Source organism: Protomyctophum parallelum, assembly GCF_964188405.1.
Source record: "Protomyctophum parallelum genome assembly, chromosome: 1".
NCBI lineage: Eukaryota > Metazoa > Chordata > Actinopteri > Myctophiformes > Myctophidae > Protomyctophum > Protomyctophum parallelum.
The window spans coordinates 1,330,473-1,345,531 of NC_139697.1; the positions used below are offsets into that span (position 1 = coordinate 1,330,473).

Genomic DNA, 15,059 nt, shown 5'->3' on the forward strand with positions numbered 1-15,059 from the left:
GGACACAGGGTGGTTGTATTGGGGTCAGTGATGGACACAGGGTGGTTGTATTGGGTCAGTGATGGACACAGGGTGGTTGTATTGGGTCAGTGATGGACACAGGGTGGTTGTATTGGGCCAGTGATGGACACAGGGTGGTTGTATTGGGTCTACAGGGTCAGTGATGGACACAGGGTGGTTGTATTGGGCCAGTGATGGACACAGGGTGGTTGTATTGGGTCAGTGATGGACACAGGGTGGTTGTATTGGGTCAGTGATGGACACAGGGTGGTTGTATTGGGGTCAGTGATGGACACAGGGTGGTTGTATTGGGTTAGTGATGGACACAGGGTGGTTGTATTGGGTCAGTGATGGACACAGGGTGGTTGTATTGGGGTTAGTGATGGACACAGGGTGGTTGTATTGGGGTCAGTGATGGACACAGGGTGGTTGTATTGGGGTCAGTGATGGACACAGGGTGGTTGTATTGGGTTAGTGATGGACACAGGGTGGTTGTATTGGGTCAGTGATGGACACAGGGTGGTTGTATTGGGGTCAGTGATGGACACAGGGTGGTTGTATTGGGGTTAGTGATGGACACAGGGTGGTTGTATTGGGTCAGTGATGGACACAGGGTGGTTGTATTGGGGTCAGTGATGGACACAGGGTGGTTGTATTGGGTCAGTGATGGACACAGGGTGGTTGTATTGGGTCAGTGATGGACACAGGGTGGTTGTATTGGGTCAGTGATGGACACAGGGTGGTTGTATTGGGCCAGTGATGGACACAGGGTGGTTGTATTGGGCCTAAGGGCCAGTGATGGACACAGGGTGGTTGTATTGGGTCAGTGATGGACACAGGGTGGTTGTATTGGGTCAGTGATGGACACAGGGTGGTTGTATTGGGGTCAGTGATGGACACAGGGTGGTTGTATTGGGTCAGTGATGGACACAGGGTGGTTGTATTGGGTCAGTGATGGACACAGGGTGGTTGTATTGGGTCAGTGATGGACACAGGGTGGTTGTATTGGGGTCAGTGATGGACACAGGGTGGTTGTATTGGGTGTGGAGAGGTGCGACCTGACTATGTGTTTGAGAAGCAGCTTGTGCTACTTTGACTAAAACACTTCTGTCCCTCAAATGAGGTGTTTGGATGTTGTCAGTCACCCTGGTCTCAATCAGTTGCTGAGCTTGTAGATCTGCTATTTTAGATCTGCTATTTTTCAATAGCTAAAGTGTAGCGTAATGCTTAAAACACCAAAAGGGGTTAAATAAATCCAAACTCACCTGCTCTCCTCTGGGGCCTCGTGGCCCCGCCGTTCCAGCCAAACCCTGAGAGACGAGAGCAGAAAACATCACATATGACATTACATTACAGTACAGTACAGTGCAGTGCAGTGCAGCGCAGCGCAGCGCAGCGCAGCGCAGCGCAGCACAGCACAGCACAGCACAGCACAGCACAGCACAGCACAGCACAGTACAGTGCAGTGCAGTGCAGTGCAGTGCAGTGCAGTACAGTACAGTAGCAACTATGACGTCTGTATACAGTAAACCATACAGTATACAGTATAATAAAAAAAGACCTACTTGTTCTCCTTTCATCCCAGGGGCTCCACACTCTCCTCGCTCCCCCTAGAAAGAGAGAGAGAGAGAGAGAAAGAAAGAAAGAAAGAAAGAAAGAAAGAAAGAAAGAAAGAAAGAAAGAAAGAAAGAAAGAAAGAAAGAAAGAAAGAAAGAAAGAAAGAAAGAAAGACCGTCCTCCATTCATCATTAGGCAGATTTTTTTTAACAAGATTTCTTTACAAAAATGTTTAGATTTGTATTATGGTGAGAACGATGGCTTCCATTTTCGCATGCATAAAGTGAGTGGCAGATCGAGTGGCAGAATGAGTTTAATGTTGTTTAAAGTCATTTAATGCAATCAGATATGACTTGTCTGATTGGATGTCTGGGCTGTCGAGGCCAGGAAGTAGTTTTGTGCCACTCAGTAGGCGTTCCCGCGTAACTTCCAGGTATGATGATGATGATGTCACGCGCATCCCCTCTATAGAGCGTCGCAGTCCCGCCCCTCGCAGTCCCGCCCCCTCGAGAGACCCGGAAAAGAAATTGCCGTTAATTTTCCTCATAGGCATTTCCTAAAGTATTTATTTAAAGACGGTTACGCCGCGGACAAAGCCAACTCTTGTCGTGACAAATCATGACAATGAACACAATATTTTAGTCCGATCAAATCATTAGAAAGAAGAAAATACAGGCAGGAGACATAACACTATTTGTTTAGTTTTTCTTCATATAAATTATTTGATCGGCCCAAAACATTGTTCATTGATTGTTCATGATTTGTCACGATCCAAGTTGGCTTTGTCCGCGGCGTAACCGTCTTTAAATAAATACTTTAGGAAATGCCTATGGGAGAAATGCATTGGGATTAATTTCCTGGGCCACTCGTTGTTCTGAAAGGGGGAGGGACTGCGACGCTCTATAGCTGAATATAGGAGGGGTTTGGGGACATCCATCTATAGCTGAATATAGGAGGGTTTGGGACATCCATCTATAGCTGAATATAGGAGGGGTTTGGGGACATCCAGACCCTCTATAGCTGAATATAGGAGGGGTTTGGGGACATCCATCTATAGCTGAATATAGGAGGGGTTTGGGGACATCCATCTATAGCTGAATATAGGAGGGGTTTGAGACATCCATCTATAGCTGAATATAGGAGGGTTTGGGACATCCATCTATAGCTGAATATAGGAGGGGTTTGGGGACATCCATCTATAGCTGAATATAGGAGGGGTTTGGGGACATCCATCTATAGCTGAATATAGGAGGGGTTTGGGGACATCCATCTATAGCTGAATATAGGAGGGTTTGGGACATCCATCTATAGCTGAATATAGGAGGGGTTTGGGGACATCCATCTATAGCTGAATATAGGAGGGTTTGGGACATCCATCTATAGCTGAATATAGGAGGGGTTTGGGGACATCCATCTATAGCTGAATATAGGAGGGGTTTGGGACATCCATCTATAGCTGAATATAGGAGGGGTTTGGGACCCTCTATAGCTGAATATAGGAGGGGTTTGGGACATCCATCTATAGCTGAATATAGGAGGGGTTTGGGGACATCCCTCTATAGCTGAATATAGGAGGGGTTTGAGGACATCCATCTATAGCTGAATATAGGAGGGGTTTGGGGACATCCATCTATAGCTGAATATAGGAGGGGTTTGGGACATCCATCTATAGCTGAATATAGGAGGGGTTTGGGGACATCCATCTATAGCTGAATATAGGAGGGGTTTGGGACATCCATCTATAGCTGAATATAGGAGGGGTTTGGGGACATCTATCTATAGCTGAATATAGGAGGGGTTTGAGACATCCATCTATAGCTGAATATAGGAGGGGTTTGGGACATCCATCTATAGCTGAATATAGGAGGGGTTTGGGACATCCATCTATAGCTGAATATAGGAGGGGTTTGGGGACATCCATCTATAGCTGAATATAGGAGGGGTTTGGGACATCCATCTATAGCTGAATATAGGAGGGGTTTGGGACATCCAGACCCTCTATAGCTGAATATAGGAGGGGTTTGAGGACATCCATCTATAGCTGAATATAGGAGGGGTTTGGGGACATCCATCTATAGCTGAATATAGGAGGGGTTTGGGACATCCATCTATAGCTGAATATAGGAGGGGTTTGGGGACATCTATCTATAGCTGAATATAGGAGGGGTTTGAGACATCCATCTATAGCTGAATATAGGAGGGGTTTGGGACATCCATCTATAGCTGAATATAGGAGGGGTTTGGGACATCCATCTATAGCTGAATATAGGAGGGTTTGAGACATCCAGACCCTCTATAGCTGAATATAGGAGGGGTTTGAGGACATCCATCTATAGCTGAATATAGGAGGGGTTTGGGGACATCCATCTATAGCTGAATATAGGAGGGGTTTGGGACATCCATCTATAGCTGAATATAGGAGGGGTTTGGGGACATCTATCTATAGCTGAATATAGGAGGGGTTTGAGACATCCATCTATAGCTGAATATAGGAGGGGTTTGGGACATCCATCTATAGCTGAATATAGGAGGGGTTTGGGACATCCATCTATAGCTGAATATAGGAGGGGTTTGGGGACATCCATCTATAGCTGAATATAGGAGGGGTTTGGGACATCCATCTATAGCTGAATATAGGAGGGGTTTGGGACATCCATCTATAGCTGAATATAGGAGGGGTTTGAGACATCCATCTATAGCTGAATATAGGAGGGGTTTGGGACATCCATCTATAGCTGAATATAGGAGGGGTTTGGGACATCCATCTATAGCTGAATATAGGAGGGGTTTGGGGACATCTATCTATAGCTGAATATAGGAGGGGTTTGGGACATCCATCTATAGCTGAATATAGGAGGGTTTGGGACATCCATCTATAGCTGAATATAGGAGGGGTTTGGGGACATCCATCTATAGCTGAATATAGGAGGGGTTTGGGACATCCATCTATAGCTGAATATAGGAGGGTTTGGGACATCCATCTATAGCTGAATATAGGAGGGGTTTGAGACCCTCTATAGCTGAATATAGGAGGGTTTGGGACATCCATCTATAGCTGAATATAGGAGGGGTTTGGGACCCTCTATAGCTGAATATAGGAGGGTTTGGGACATCCATCTATAGCTGAATATAGGAGGGTTTGGGACATCCATCTATAGCTGAATATAGGAGGGGTTTGGGACATCCATCTATAGCTGAATATAGGAGGGGTTTGGGACATCCATCTATAGCTGAATATAGGAGGGGTTTGGGGACATCCATCTATAGCTGAATATAGGAGGGGTTTGGGGACATCCATCTATAGCTGAATATAGGAGGGGTTTGGGACATCCATCTATAGCTGAATATAGGAGGGGTTTGGGGACATCCATCTATAGCTGAATATAGGAGGGGTTTGGGACATCCATCTATAGCTGAATATAGGAGGGTTTGAGACATCCAGACCCTCTATAGCTGAATATAGGAGGGGTTTGGGACATCCATCTATAGCTGAATATAGGAGGGGTTTGGGGACATCCATCTATAGCTGAATATAGGAGGGGTTTGGGGACATCCATCTATAGCTGAATATAGGAGGGGTTTGGGGACATCCATCTATAGCTGAATATAGGAGGGGTTTGGGGACATCCATCTATAGCTGAATATAGGAGGGGTTTGAGACATCCATCTATAGCTGAATATAGGAGGGGTTTGGGGACATCCATCTATAGCTGAATATAGGAGGGGTTTGGGGACATCCATCTATAGCTGAATATAGGAGGGGTTTGAGACATCCATCTATAGCTGAATATAGGAGGGGTTTGGGGACATCCATCTATAGCTGAATATAGGAGGGGTTTGGGGACATCCAGACCCTCTATAGCTGAATATAGGAGGGGTTTGGGGACATCCATCTATAGCTGAATATAGGAGGGGTTTAGGACATCCATCTATAGCTGAATATAGGAGGGGTTTGGGGACATCCAGACCCTCTATAGCTGAATATAGGAGGGGTTTGGGACATCCATCTATAGCTGAATATAGGAGGGGTTTGGGGACATCCATCTATAGCTGAATATAGGAGGGGTTTAGGACATCCATCTATAGCTGAATATAGGAGGGGTTTGGGGACATCCAGACCCTCTATAGCTGAATATAGGAGGGGTTTAGGACATCCATCTATAGCTGAATATAGGAGGGGTTTGGGGACATCCAGACCCTCTATAGCTGAATATAGGAGGGGTTTGGGGACATCCATCTATAGCTGAATATAGGAGGGGTTTGGGGACATCCATCTATAGCTGAATATAGGAGGGGTTTGGGGACATCCATCTATAGCTGAATATAGGAGGGGTTTGGGGACATCCATCTATAGCTGAATATAGGAGGGGTTTGGGGACATCCATCTATAGCTGAATATAGGAGGGGTTTGAGACATCCATCTATAGCTGAATATAGGAGGGGTTTGGGGACATCCATCTATAGCTGAATATAGGAGGGGTTTGGGGACATCCATCTATAGCTGAATATAGGAGGGGTTTGAGACATCCATCTATAGCTGAATATAGGAGGGGTTTGGGGACATCCATCTATAGCTGAATATAGGAGGGGTTTGGGGACATCCAGACCCTCTATAGCTGAATATAGGAGGGGTTTGGGGACATCCATCTATAGCTGAATATAGGAGGGGTTTAGGACATCCATCTATAGCTGAATATAGGAGGGGTTTGGGGACATCCAGACCCTCTATAGCTGAATATAGGAGGGGTTTGGGGACATCCAGACCCTCTATAGCTGAATATAGGAGGGGTTTGGGGACATCCATCTATAGCTGAATATAGGAGGGGTTTGAGACATCCAGACCCTCTATAGCTGAATATAGGAGGGGTTTGGGGACATCCATCTATAGCTGAATATAGGAGGGGTTTGAGACATCCATCTATAGCTGAATATAGGAGGGGTTTGGGGACATCCATCTATAGCTGAATATAGGAGGGGTTTGAGGACATCCATCTATAGCTGAATATAGGAGGGGTTTGGGGACATCCATCTATAGCTGAATATAGGAGGGGTTTGGGGACATCCATCTATAGCTGAATATAGGAGGGGTTTGGGGACATCCATCTATAGCTGAATATAGGAGGGGTTTGGGGACATCCATCTATAGCTGAATATACACACTAAACCCAAGCGTTTAGGTTATAAACTGTTTTAAACACATATTTGTAACACTTTTTAAACGTGTCACAGTGTTTATATTATAAACAGAAGAACATGTTTAATCGCCTGTAACACTTTTTAAACACATAAACGTGTTTAGTTTTTACAATCAAAGTCAGTCATATTATAGGTGTTTAGAATTTGAACACTAGGTGTTCTCGTGAGGTGTTTGAGTGAACTCGTGTTCTACTGTATTTTATGACCATTAATAAACACTTGGCATTTTATTATTACACACATGGTGTTTAGGTTTAAACGCGTCACATGTTCCAGGGATTTACAGTGTAGGAGGGGTTTGGGGACATCCAGACCCTCTATAGCTGAATATAGGAGGGGTTTTGGGGACATCCAGACCCTCTATAGCTGAATATAGGAGGGGTTTGGGGACATCCAGACCCTCTATAGCTGAATATAGGAGGGGTTTGGGGACATCCAGACCCTCTATAGCTGAATATAGGAGGGGTTTGGGGACATCCAGACCCTCTATAGCTGAATATAGGAGGGGTTTGGGGACAGACCCTCTATAGCTGAATATAGGAGGGGTTTGGGACATGCTTCATAGGACCTGTTAAATGATTTGTATACATGGAAACAGTCCTACCTTTTCACCTCTGAGACCAGGTCGACCCTACAGAGAAAGGGACATTTTATATCTGAGTTATTTGTACCAAATATATGCAATATTTACGTAGTGTAAAATGTTTAGCAGGACGGTAGGTCTCATGCACACAGAAGAACCTGAATTCCAGCTTACTGAATCATGTACACACTTAGATATTTCTCTTCACAGTCTGAATCATGTACACACTTTGATATTATCTCTTCACAGTCTGAACTGTAAATTAATCATGTCTTTGTTAAATGAATGCAAAGCTGACCAAAATAATTACACTCCAGTGAGTATAGAACTGGTACAGTACATGAGATTTAATAATCATCCAATTTATGAATTCAGCTCTAGTGTATTAATCATCTAATTTATGAATTCAACTCTAGTGTGGTACTGCTGTATGAGATTTATTAATTCAACTCTAGTGTGGTACTGCTGTATGATATGTATTAATTCAACTCTAGTGTGGTACTGCTGTATGAGATTTATTAATTCAACTCTAGTGTATTAATCATCTAATTTATGAATTCAACTCTAGTGTGGTACTGCTGTATGAGATTTATTAATTCAACTCTAGTGTAGTACTGCTGTATGAGATGTAATAATCTGTTTGCAAGGCCCTATAATCATCCAAATGATGAATGTTGTCATGCTGACTGGTGTCTCATACCTCGATGCCCTCCATTCCTGGGCGCCCGTTGGTGCCCGCTTCGCCCTGCGTTGACAGAGCAGACAAAAACATCAGCCTCAACACATCGTGTAGGGGGTCAAAAGCATCAGCCTCAACACATCGTATAGGGGGTCAAAAGCATCAGCCTCAACACATCGTGTAGGGGGTCAAAAGCATCAGCCTCAACACATCGTATAGGGGGTCAAAAGCATCAGCCTCAACACATCGTCTAGGGGGTCAAAAGCATCAGCCTCAACACATCGTCTATGGGGTCAAAAGCATCAGCCTCAACACATCGTCTATGGGGTCAAAAGCATCAGCCTCAACACATCGTCTAGGGGGTCAAAAGCATCAGCCTCAACACATCGTCTATGGGGTCAAAAACATCAGCCTCAACACATCGTCTATGGGGTCAAAAACATCAACCTCAACACATCGTCTATGGGGTCAAAAACATCAGCCTCAACACATCGTCTATGGGGTCAAAAACATCAGCCTCAACACATCGTGTATGGGGTCAAAAACATCAGCCTCAACACATTGTCTATGGGGTCAAAAACATCAGCCTCAACACATCGTCTATGGGGTCAAAAACATCAACCTCAACACATCGTCTATGGGGTCAAAAACATCAACCTCAACACATCGTGTATGGGGTCAAAAACATCAGCCTCAACACATCGTCTATGGGGTCAAAAACATCAACCTCAACACATCGTCTATGGGGTCAAAAACATCAACCTCAACACATCGTGTATGGGGTCAAAAACATCAACCTCAACACATCGTCTAGGGGGTCAAAAACATCAGCCTCAACACATCGTCTAGGGGGTCAAAAACATCAGCCTCAACACATCGTCTATGGGGTCAAAAACATCAGCCTCAACACATCGTCTAGGGGGTCAAAAACATCAGCCTCAACACATCGTATAGGGGGTCAAAAACATCAGCCTCAACACATCGTCTATGGGAACAAAAACATCAGCCTCAACACATCGTCTATGGGGTCAAAAACATCAGCCTCAACACATCGTCTATGGGGTCAAAAACATCAGCCTCAACACATCGTCTATGGGGTCAAAAACATCAGCCTCAACACATCGTCTATGGGGTCAAAAACATCAGCCTCAACACATCGTCTATGGGGTCAAAAACATCAGCCTCAACACATCGTCTATGGGGACAAAAACATCAGCCTCAACACATCGTCTAGGGGGTCAAAAACATCAGCCTCAACACATCGTATAGGGGGTCAAAAACATCAGCCTCAACACATCGTCTATGGGGTCAAAAACATCAGCCTCAACACATCGTCTATGGGGACAAAAACATCAGCCTCAACACATCGTCTATGGGGACAAAAATATCAGCCTCAACACATCGTCTATGGGGTCAAAAACATCAGCCTCAACACATCGTCTATGGGGACAAAAACATCAGCCTCAACACATCGTCTATGGGGACAAAAACATCAGCCTCAACACATCGTCTATGGGGTCAAAAACATCAGCCTCAACACATCGTCTATGGGGACAAAAACATCAGCCTCAACACATCGTCTATGGGGTCAAAAACATCAGCCTCAACACATCGTCTATGGGGTCAAAAACATCAGCCTCAACACATCGTCTAGGGGGTCAAAAACATCAGCCTCAACACATCGTCTATGGGGTCAAAAACATCAACCTCAACACATCGTCTATGGGGTCAAAAACATCAGCCTCAACACATCGTATAGGGGGTCAAAAACATCAGCCTCAACACATCGTCTATGGGGTCAAAAACATCAGCCTCAACACATCGTCTATGGGGTCAAAAACATCAGCCTCAACACATCGTCTATGGGGACAAAAACATCAGCCTCAACACATCGTCTATGGGGACAAAAACATCAGCCTCAACACATCGTCTATGGGGACAAAAACATCAGCCTCAACACATCGTCTAGGGGGTCAAAAACATCAGCCTCAACACATCGACTATGGGGTCAAAAACATCAGCCTCAACACATCGTCTATGGGGTCAAAAACATCAGCTTCAACACATCGTCTATGGGGTCAAAAACATCAGCCTCAACACATCGTCTAGGGGGTCAAAAACATCAGCCTCAACACATCGTCTAGGGGGTCAAAAACATCAGCCTCAACACATCGTCTATGGGGACAAAAGTACAGTGTTTGCCTCAGACATGTAGTGGTTGTGTGTAATACTACAGTAACCCCCCCCCCCCCTCCCCCCCCCCCCCCTATAGGAGCGTAAACCATGTAAAACATCTTATGTGAACATGGACCATCAAGGATCGTCTTCATCAGTGAAAGTTGTGTTGTGGAGTTTATATTACTAGTCCTTACCCGTTGTGAGATATTTCCCCCCCCCTTGTGGCCGTGAAGGGTACTGCGCCCGGGTGCATTTGTAATTGACTAATAAATAAATTAATAATCATTAATGTGTCAAATCGAAAAAAGGGCTTTGTTACGGCCTCCATATGCATATGGTCAATGCCTGTGTTAAAATGTGTGATTGGTGCAGGCAGTAAGGAGTTACGGCACTGTTTCTGACACACACACACACACACACACACACACACACACACAGACAGACATTCGGTTAATTATAGTATGATAATTTATTGTCTCCACCAGGCCGAAGGCCTGGAGAGAGAGTATGTTTTGCACTCTGTGTGTGTGTGTGTGTGTGTGTGTGTGTGTGTGTGCCACATTTTGCACACCCACACTCCCTTGATGCCAACGATGAACCTCTGCCCCAAATTTTCCAGAACGACCTGTTATAGCGCCACCAGGAGGCAAATATTTTTTAAACCCATTTTTGTATATTACTCCTCCAGATTTTGTCCAAAAATCCTGCAAAGTTTTTACACAGTATCTCTATAGTCATGTGTTCAAGATGGATCTGTCCCATATTTCATATTTCATCCTAATTGGCTAACATTGAGCTTTCAAAGTTTGCAGGATTGGCCCGTTTTGAACAAAAAGCCTCAACGCAGCGTGCAATTTACGTGAAATCTTTCACGCACTTTCCTACTATAGGCTGAGGAATATATCCCACCCTTTTCACATTGGCCTGTTATAGCGCCACCAGGAGGCCACGACCTGACCTGTCCTGGTGGAGACCTGTGCCTCGAGGTTATAGCGCCACCAGGAGGCCACAACCTGACCTGTCCTGGTGGAGACCTGTGCCTCGAGGTTATAGCGCCACCAGGAGGCCACGACCTGACCTGTCCTGGTGGAGACCTGTGCCCTGAGGTTATAGCGCCACCAGGAGGCCACGACCTGACCTGTCCTGGTGGAGACCTGGGCCCAGAGGGGCACTTTATCTAGTTTCATCTAGTTTTGCATCGCGCAGCAAACGGCGCAGATATTTTTCATTGTTCATGTCTTCACGGGGTGAGTACTGATAGGAAATAAGTACTTTTCTGGGTACATCACTCCCGTAAATGTACCTGGAATACTTGCTCATCATTCTTGCATTCTTCAACAAACAGCACCACCAGCGGGTGGATTGTAACAAAGCATTTAAAAAATGTAATTAAATTAAAACCTTACACGAAATCCCTTGGGCCCGGGAGCTCCGTCAGATCCTGCATCGCCAGGTTTACCCTGCAGGGGGAGACAGAGGAGTCAGTACACAGCACTTTATATCTGTCTGTCTGTCTGTCTGTCTGTCTGTCTGTCTGTCTGTCTGTCTGTCTGTCTGTCTGTCTGTCTGTCTGTCTGTCTGTCTGTCTGTCTGTCTGTCTGTCTGTCTGTCTGTCTGTCTGTCTGTCTGTCTGTCTGTCTGTCAGGTGTCTTTGCGTGACATCATGTTGACCATATAGTGTAAAGCAGTAGTAGAAAAAGTACTCAGTTGTTTTACTTCAGTAAAAGTACTAATACTGCAATCTAGAACTACTCCGTTACAAGTAAAAGTACGGAATTGAACGCACATGTGGGATCTTCGGTGTGTGTGTTCTGCGTGTGTGTGCGTCCCGTTGGAAGGAGGTACAAATGTACCTGTGCATGCAATGCATTATGGCCTGGGTTTCTGCATAGTGCATTTACTACCAGCTAAGCTAAGCCTGCCAATTGTATTTATTTTACACCTGTTTTAATACTAATGTATTGTTCTGGTATTGAGTGAGAAGAGATTTTGTAACTTTTGTACTGGTTCAAATTTGTGCAAGCTAAATAAATGAGACATGTTCTTACTCTTGGATTTAACCTTTGTGTGGTTAAATCATTCAGTTGATAAAACCTTTACAATTATACAAGCTTTTACTAAATGTATTCTGCTTTCATGCCAGAAGACTGGAGTAGATCATGCTAAAATTCTATTTAATTGTTTTTAATAAAAATAAAAAAACTGCTTTAGAATCGGAAAAAAAATCTTTTTTGAATCGAGAATCGGAAAAATCGAAAAGATCGTTTTTGAATTGAATCGTCACCCCAAGAATCGGAATCGAATCGAATCGTGGGACACCTAAAGATTCGCAGCCCTAATATATATATTAATATATACGGTATAACGCTGACCTGTCTGTCTATATATTAATATATACGCTGACCTGTCTGTATATATATTAATATACACGCTAAACGCTGACCTGTCTGTGTATATATATTAATATAATGCTAAACGGTGACCTGTCTGTATATATATATTAATATAATGCTAAACGGTGACCTGTCTGTATATATATTAATATAATGCTAAACGGTGACCTGTCTGTATATATATTAATATAATGCTAAACGCTGACCTGTCTGTATATATATATTAATATATAATGCTAAACGGTGACCTGTCTGTATATATATATTAATATATAATGCTAAACGGTGACCTGTCTGTATATATATTAATATAATGCTAACGGTGACCTGTCTGTATATATATTAATATAATGCTAAACGTGACCTGTCTGTATAAATATATTAATATAATGCTAAGCTGTGACCTGTCTGTATATATATTAATATAATGCTAAACGGTGACCTGTCTGTATATATATTAATATAATGCTAAGCGGTGACCTGTCTGTATATATATATTAATATAATGCTAAACGGTGACCTGTCTGTATATATATTAATATAATGCTAAAACGGTGACCTGTCTGTATATATATTAATATAATGCTAAACGGTGACCTGTCTGTATATATATATTAATATAACGCTAAACGGTGACCTGTCTGGTATATATATATTAATATAATGCTAAACGGTGACCTGTCTGTATAAATATATTAATATAATGCTAAGCGGTGACCTGTCTGTATATATATTAATATAATGCTAAACGGTGACCTGTCTGTATATATATTAATATAATGCTAAACGCTGACCTGTCTGTATAAATATATTAATATAATGCTAAGCGGTGACCTGTCTGTATAAATATATTAATATACACGCTAAACGCTGACCTGTCTGTATATATATATTAATATACACGCTAAACGCTGACCTGTCTGTATATATATATTAATATACACGCTAAACGCTGACCTGTCTGTATATATATATTAATATACGGTATAACGGTGACCTGTCTGTATATATATATTAATATATAATGCTAAACGCTGACCTGTCTGTATATATATATTAATATAATGCTAAACGGTGACCTGTCTGTATATATATTAATATAATGCTAAACGCTGACCTGTCTGTATATATATATTAATATAACGCTAAACGGTGACCTGTCTGTATATATATTAATATAACGCTAAACGGTGACCTGTCTGTATATATATTAATATAATGCTAAACGGTGACCTGTCTGTATATATATTAATATAATGCTAAGCGGTGACCTGTCTGTATATATATTAATATAATGCTAAACGGTGACCTGTCTGTATATATATTAATATATAATGCTAAACGCTGACCTGTCTGTATATATATATTAATATAATGCTAAACGGTGACCTGTCTGTATATATATTAATATAATGCTAAGCGGTGACCTGTCTGTATATATATTAATATAATGCTAAACGCTGACCTGTCTGTATATATATTAATATAATGCTAAACGGTGACCTGTCTGTATATATATTAATATAATGCTAAACGGTGACCTGTCTGTATATATATTAATATAATGCTAAACGGTGACCTGTCTGTATATATATTAATATATAATGCTAAACGCTGACCTGTCTGTATATATATATTAATATAATGCTAAACGGTGACCTGTCTGTCTATATATTAATATAATGCTAAGCGGTGACCTGTCTGTATATATATTAATATAATGCTAAACGGTGACCTGTCTGTATATATATTAATATAATGCTAAACGGTGACCTGTCTGTATATATATATTAATATAATGCTAAACGGTGACCTGTCTGTATATATATTAATATAATGCTAAGCGGTGACCTGTCTGTATATATATATTAATATAATGCTAAACGGTGACCTGTCTGTATATATATTAATATAATGCTAAACGGTGACCTGTCTGTCTATATATTAATATAATGCTAAGCGGTGACCTGTCTGTATATATATATTAATATAATGCTAAACGGTGACCTGTCTGTATATATATTAATATAACGCTAAACGGTGACCTGTCTGTCTATATATTAATATAATGCTAAGCGGTGACCTGTCTGTATATATATTAATATAATGCTAAGCGGTGACCTGTCTGTATATATATTAATATAATGCTAAACGGTGACCTGTCTGTATATATATTAATATAATGCTAAGCGGTGACCTGTCTGTATATATATTAATATAATGCTAAACGGTGACCTGTCTGTCTATATATTAATATAATGCTAAACGCTGACCTGTCTGTATATATATATATTAATATAATGCTAAAACGGTGACCTGTCTGTATATATATATTAATATAATGCTAAACGGTGACCTGTCTGTATATATATTAATATAATGCTAAGCGGTGACCTGTCTGTATATATATTAATATAATGCTAAACGCTGACCTGTCTGTATATATATATTAATATAATGCTAAACGCTGACC

The 15,059-nt window shown here is 42.1% G+C and overlaps 1 protein-coding gene across 1 annotated transcript in view; it reads right to left on the reverse strand.

The window, feature by feature from the left end:
• Positions 1-15,059, reverse strand: part of col28a1a (collagen, type XXVIII, alpha 1a) — a gene marked incomplete at its 5' end in the record, with an annotated part of 82,652 nt that overhangs the window by 54,951 nt on the left and 12,642 nt on the right. Inside the window, 5 exon segments of the mRNA XM_083784547.1 lie at positions 1,266-1,310; positions 1,566-1,610; positions 7,358-7,384; positions 8,037-8,081; positions 11,600-11,653. Of these exon segments, the coding sequence (XP_083640673.1) occupies positions 1,266-1,310; positions 1,566-1,610; positions 7,358-7,384; positions 8,037-8,081; positions 11,600-11,653 (216 nt within the window).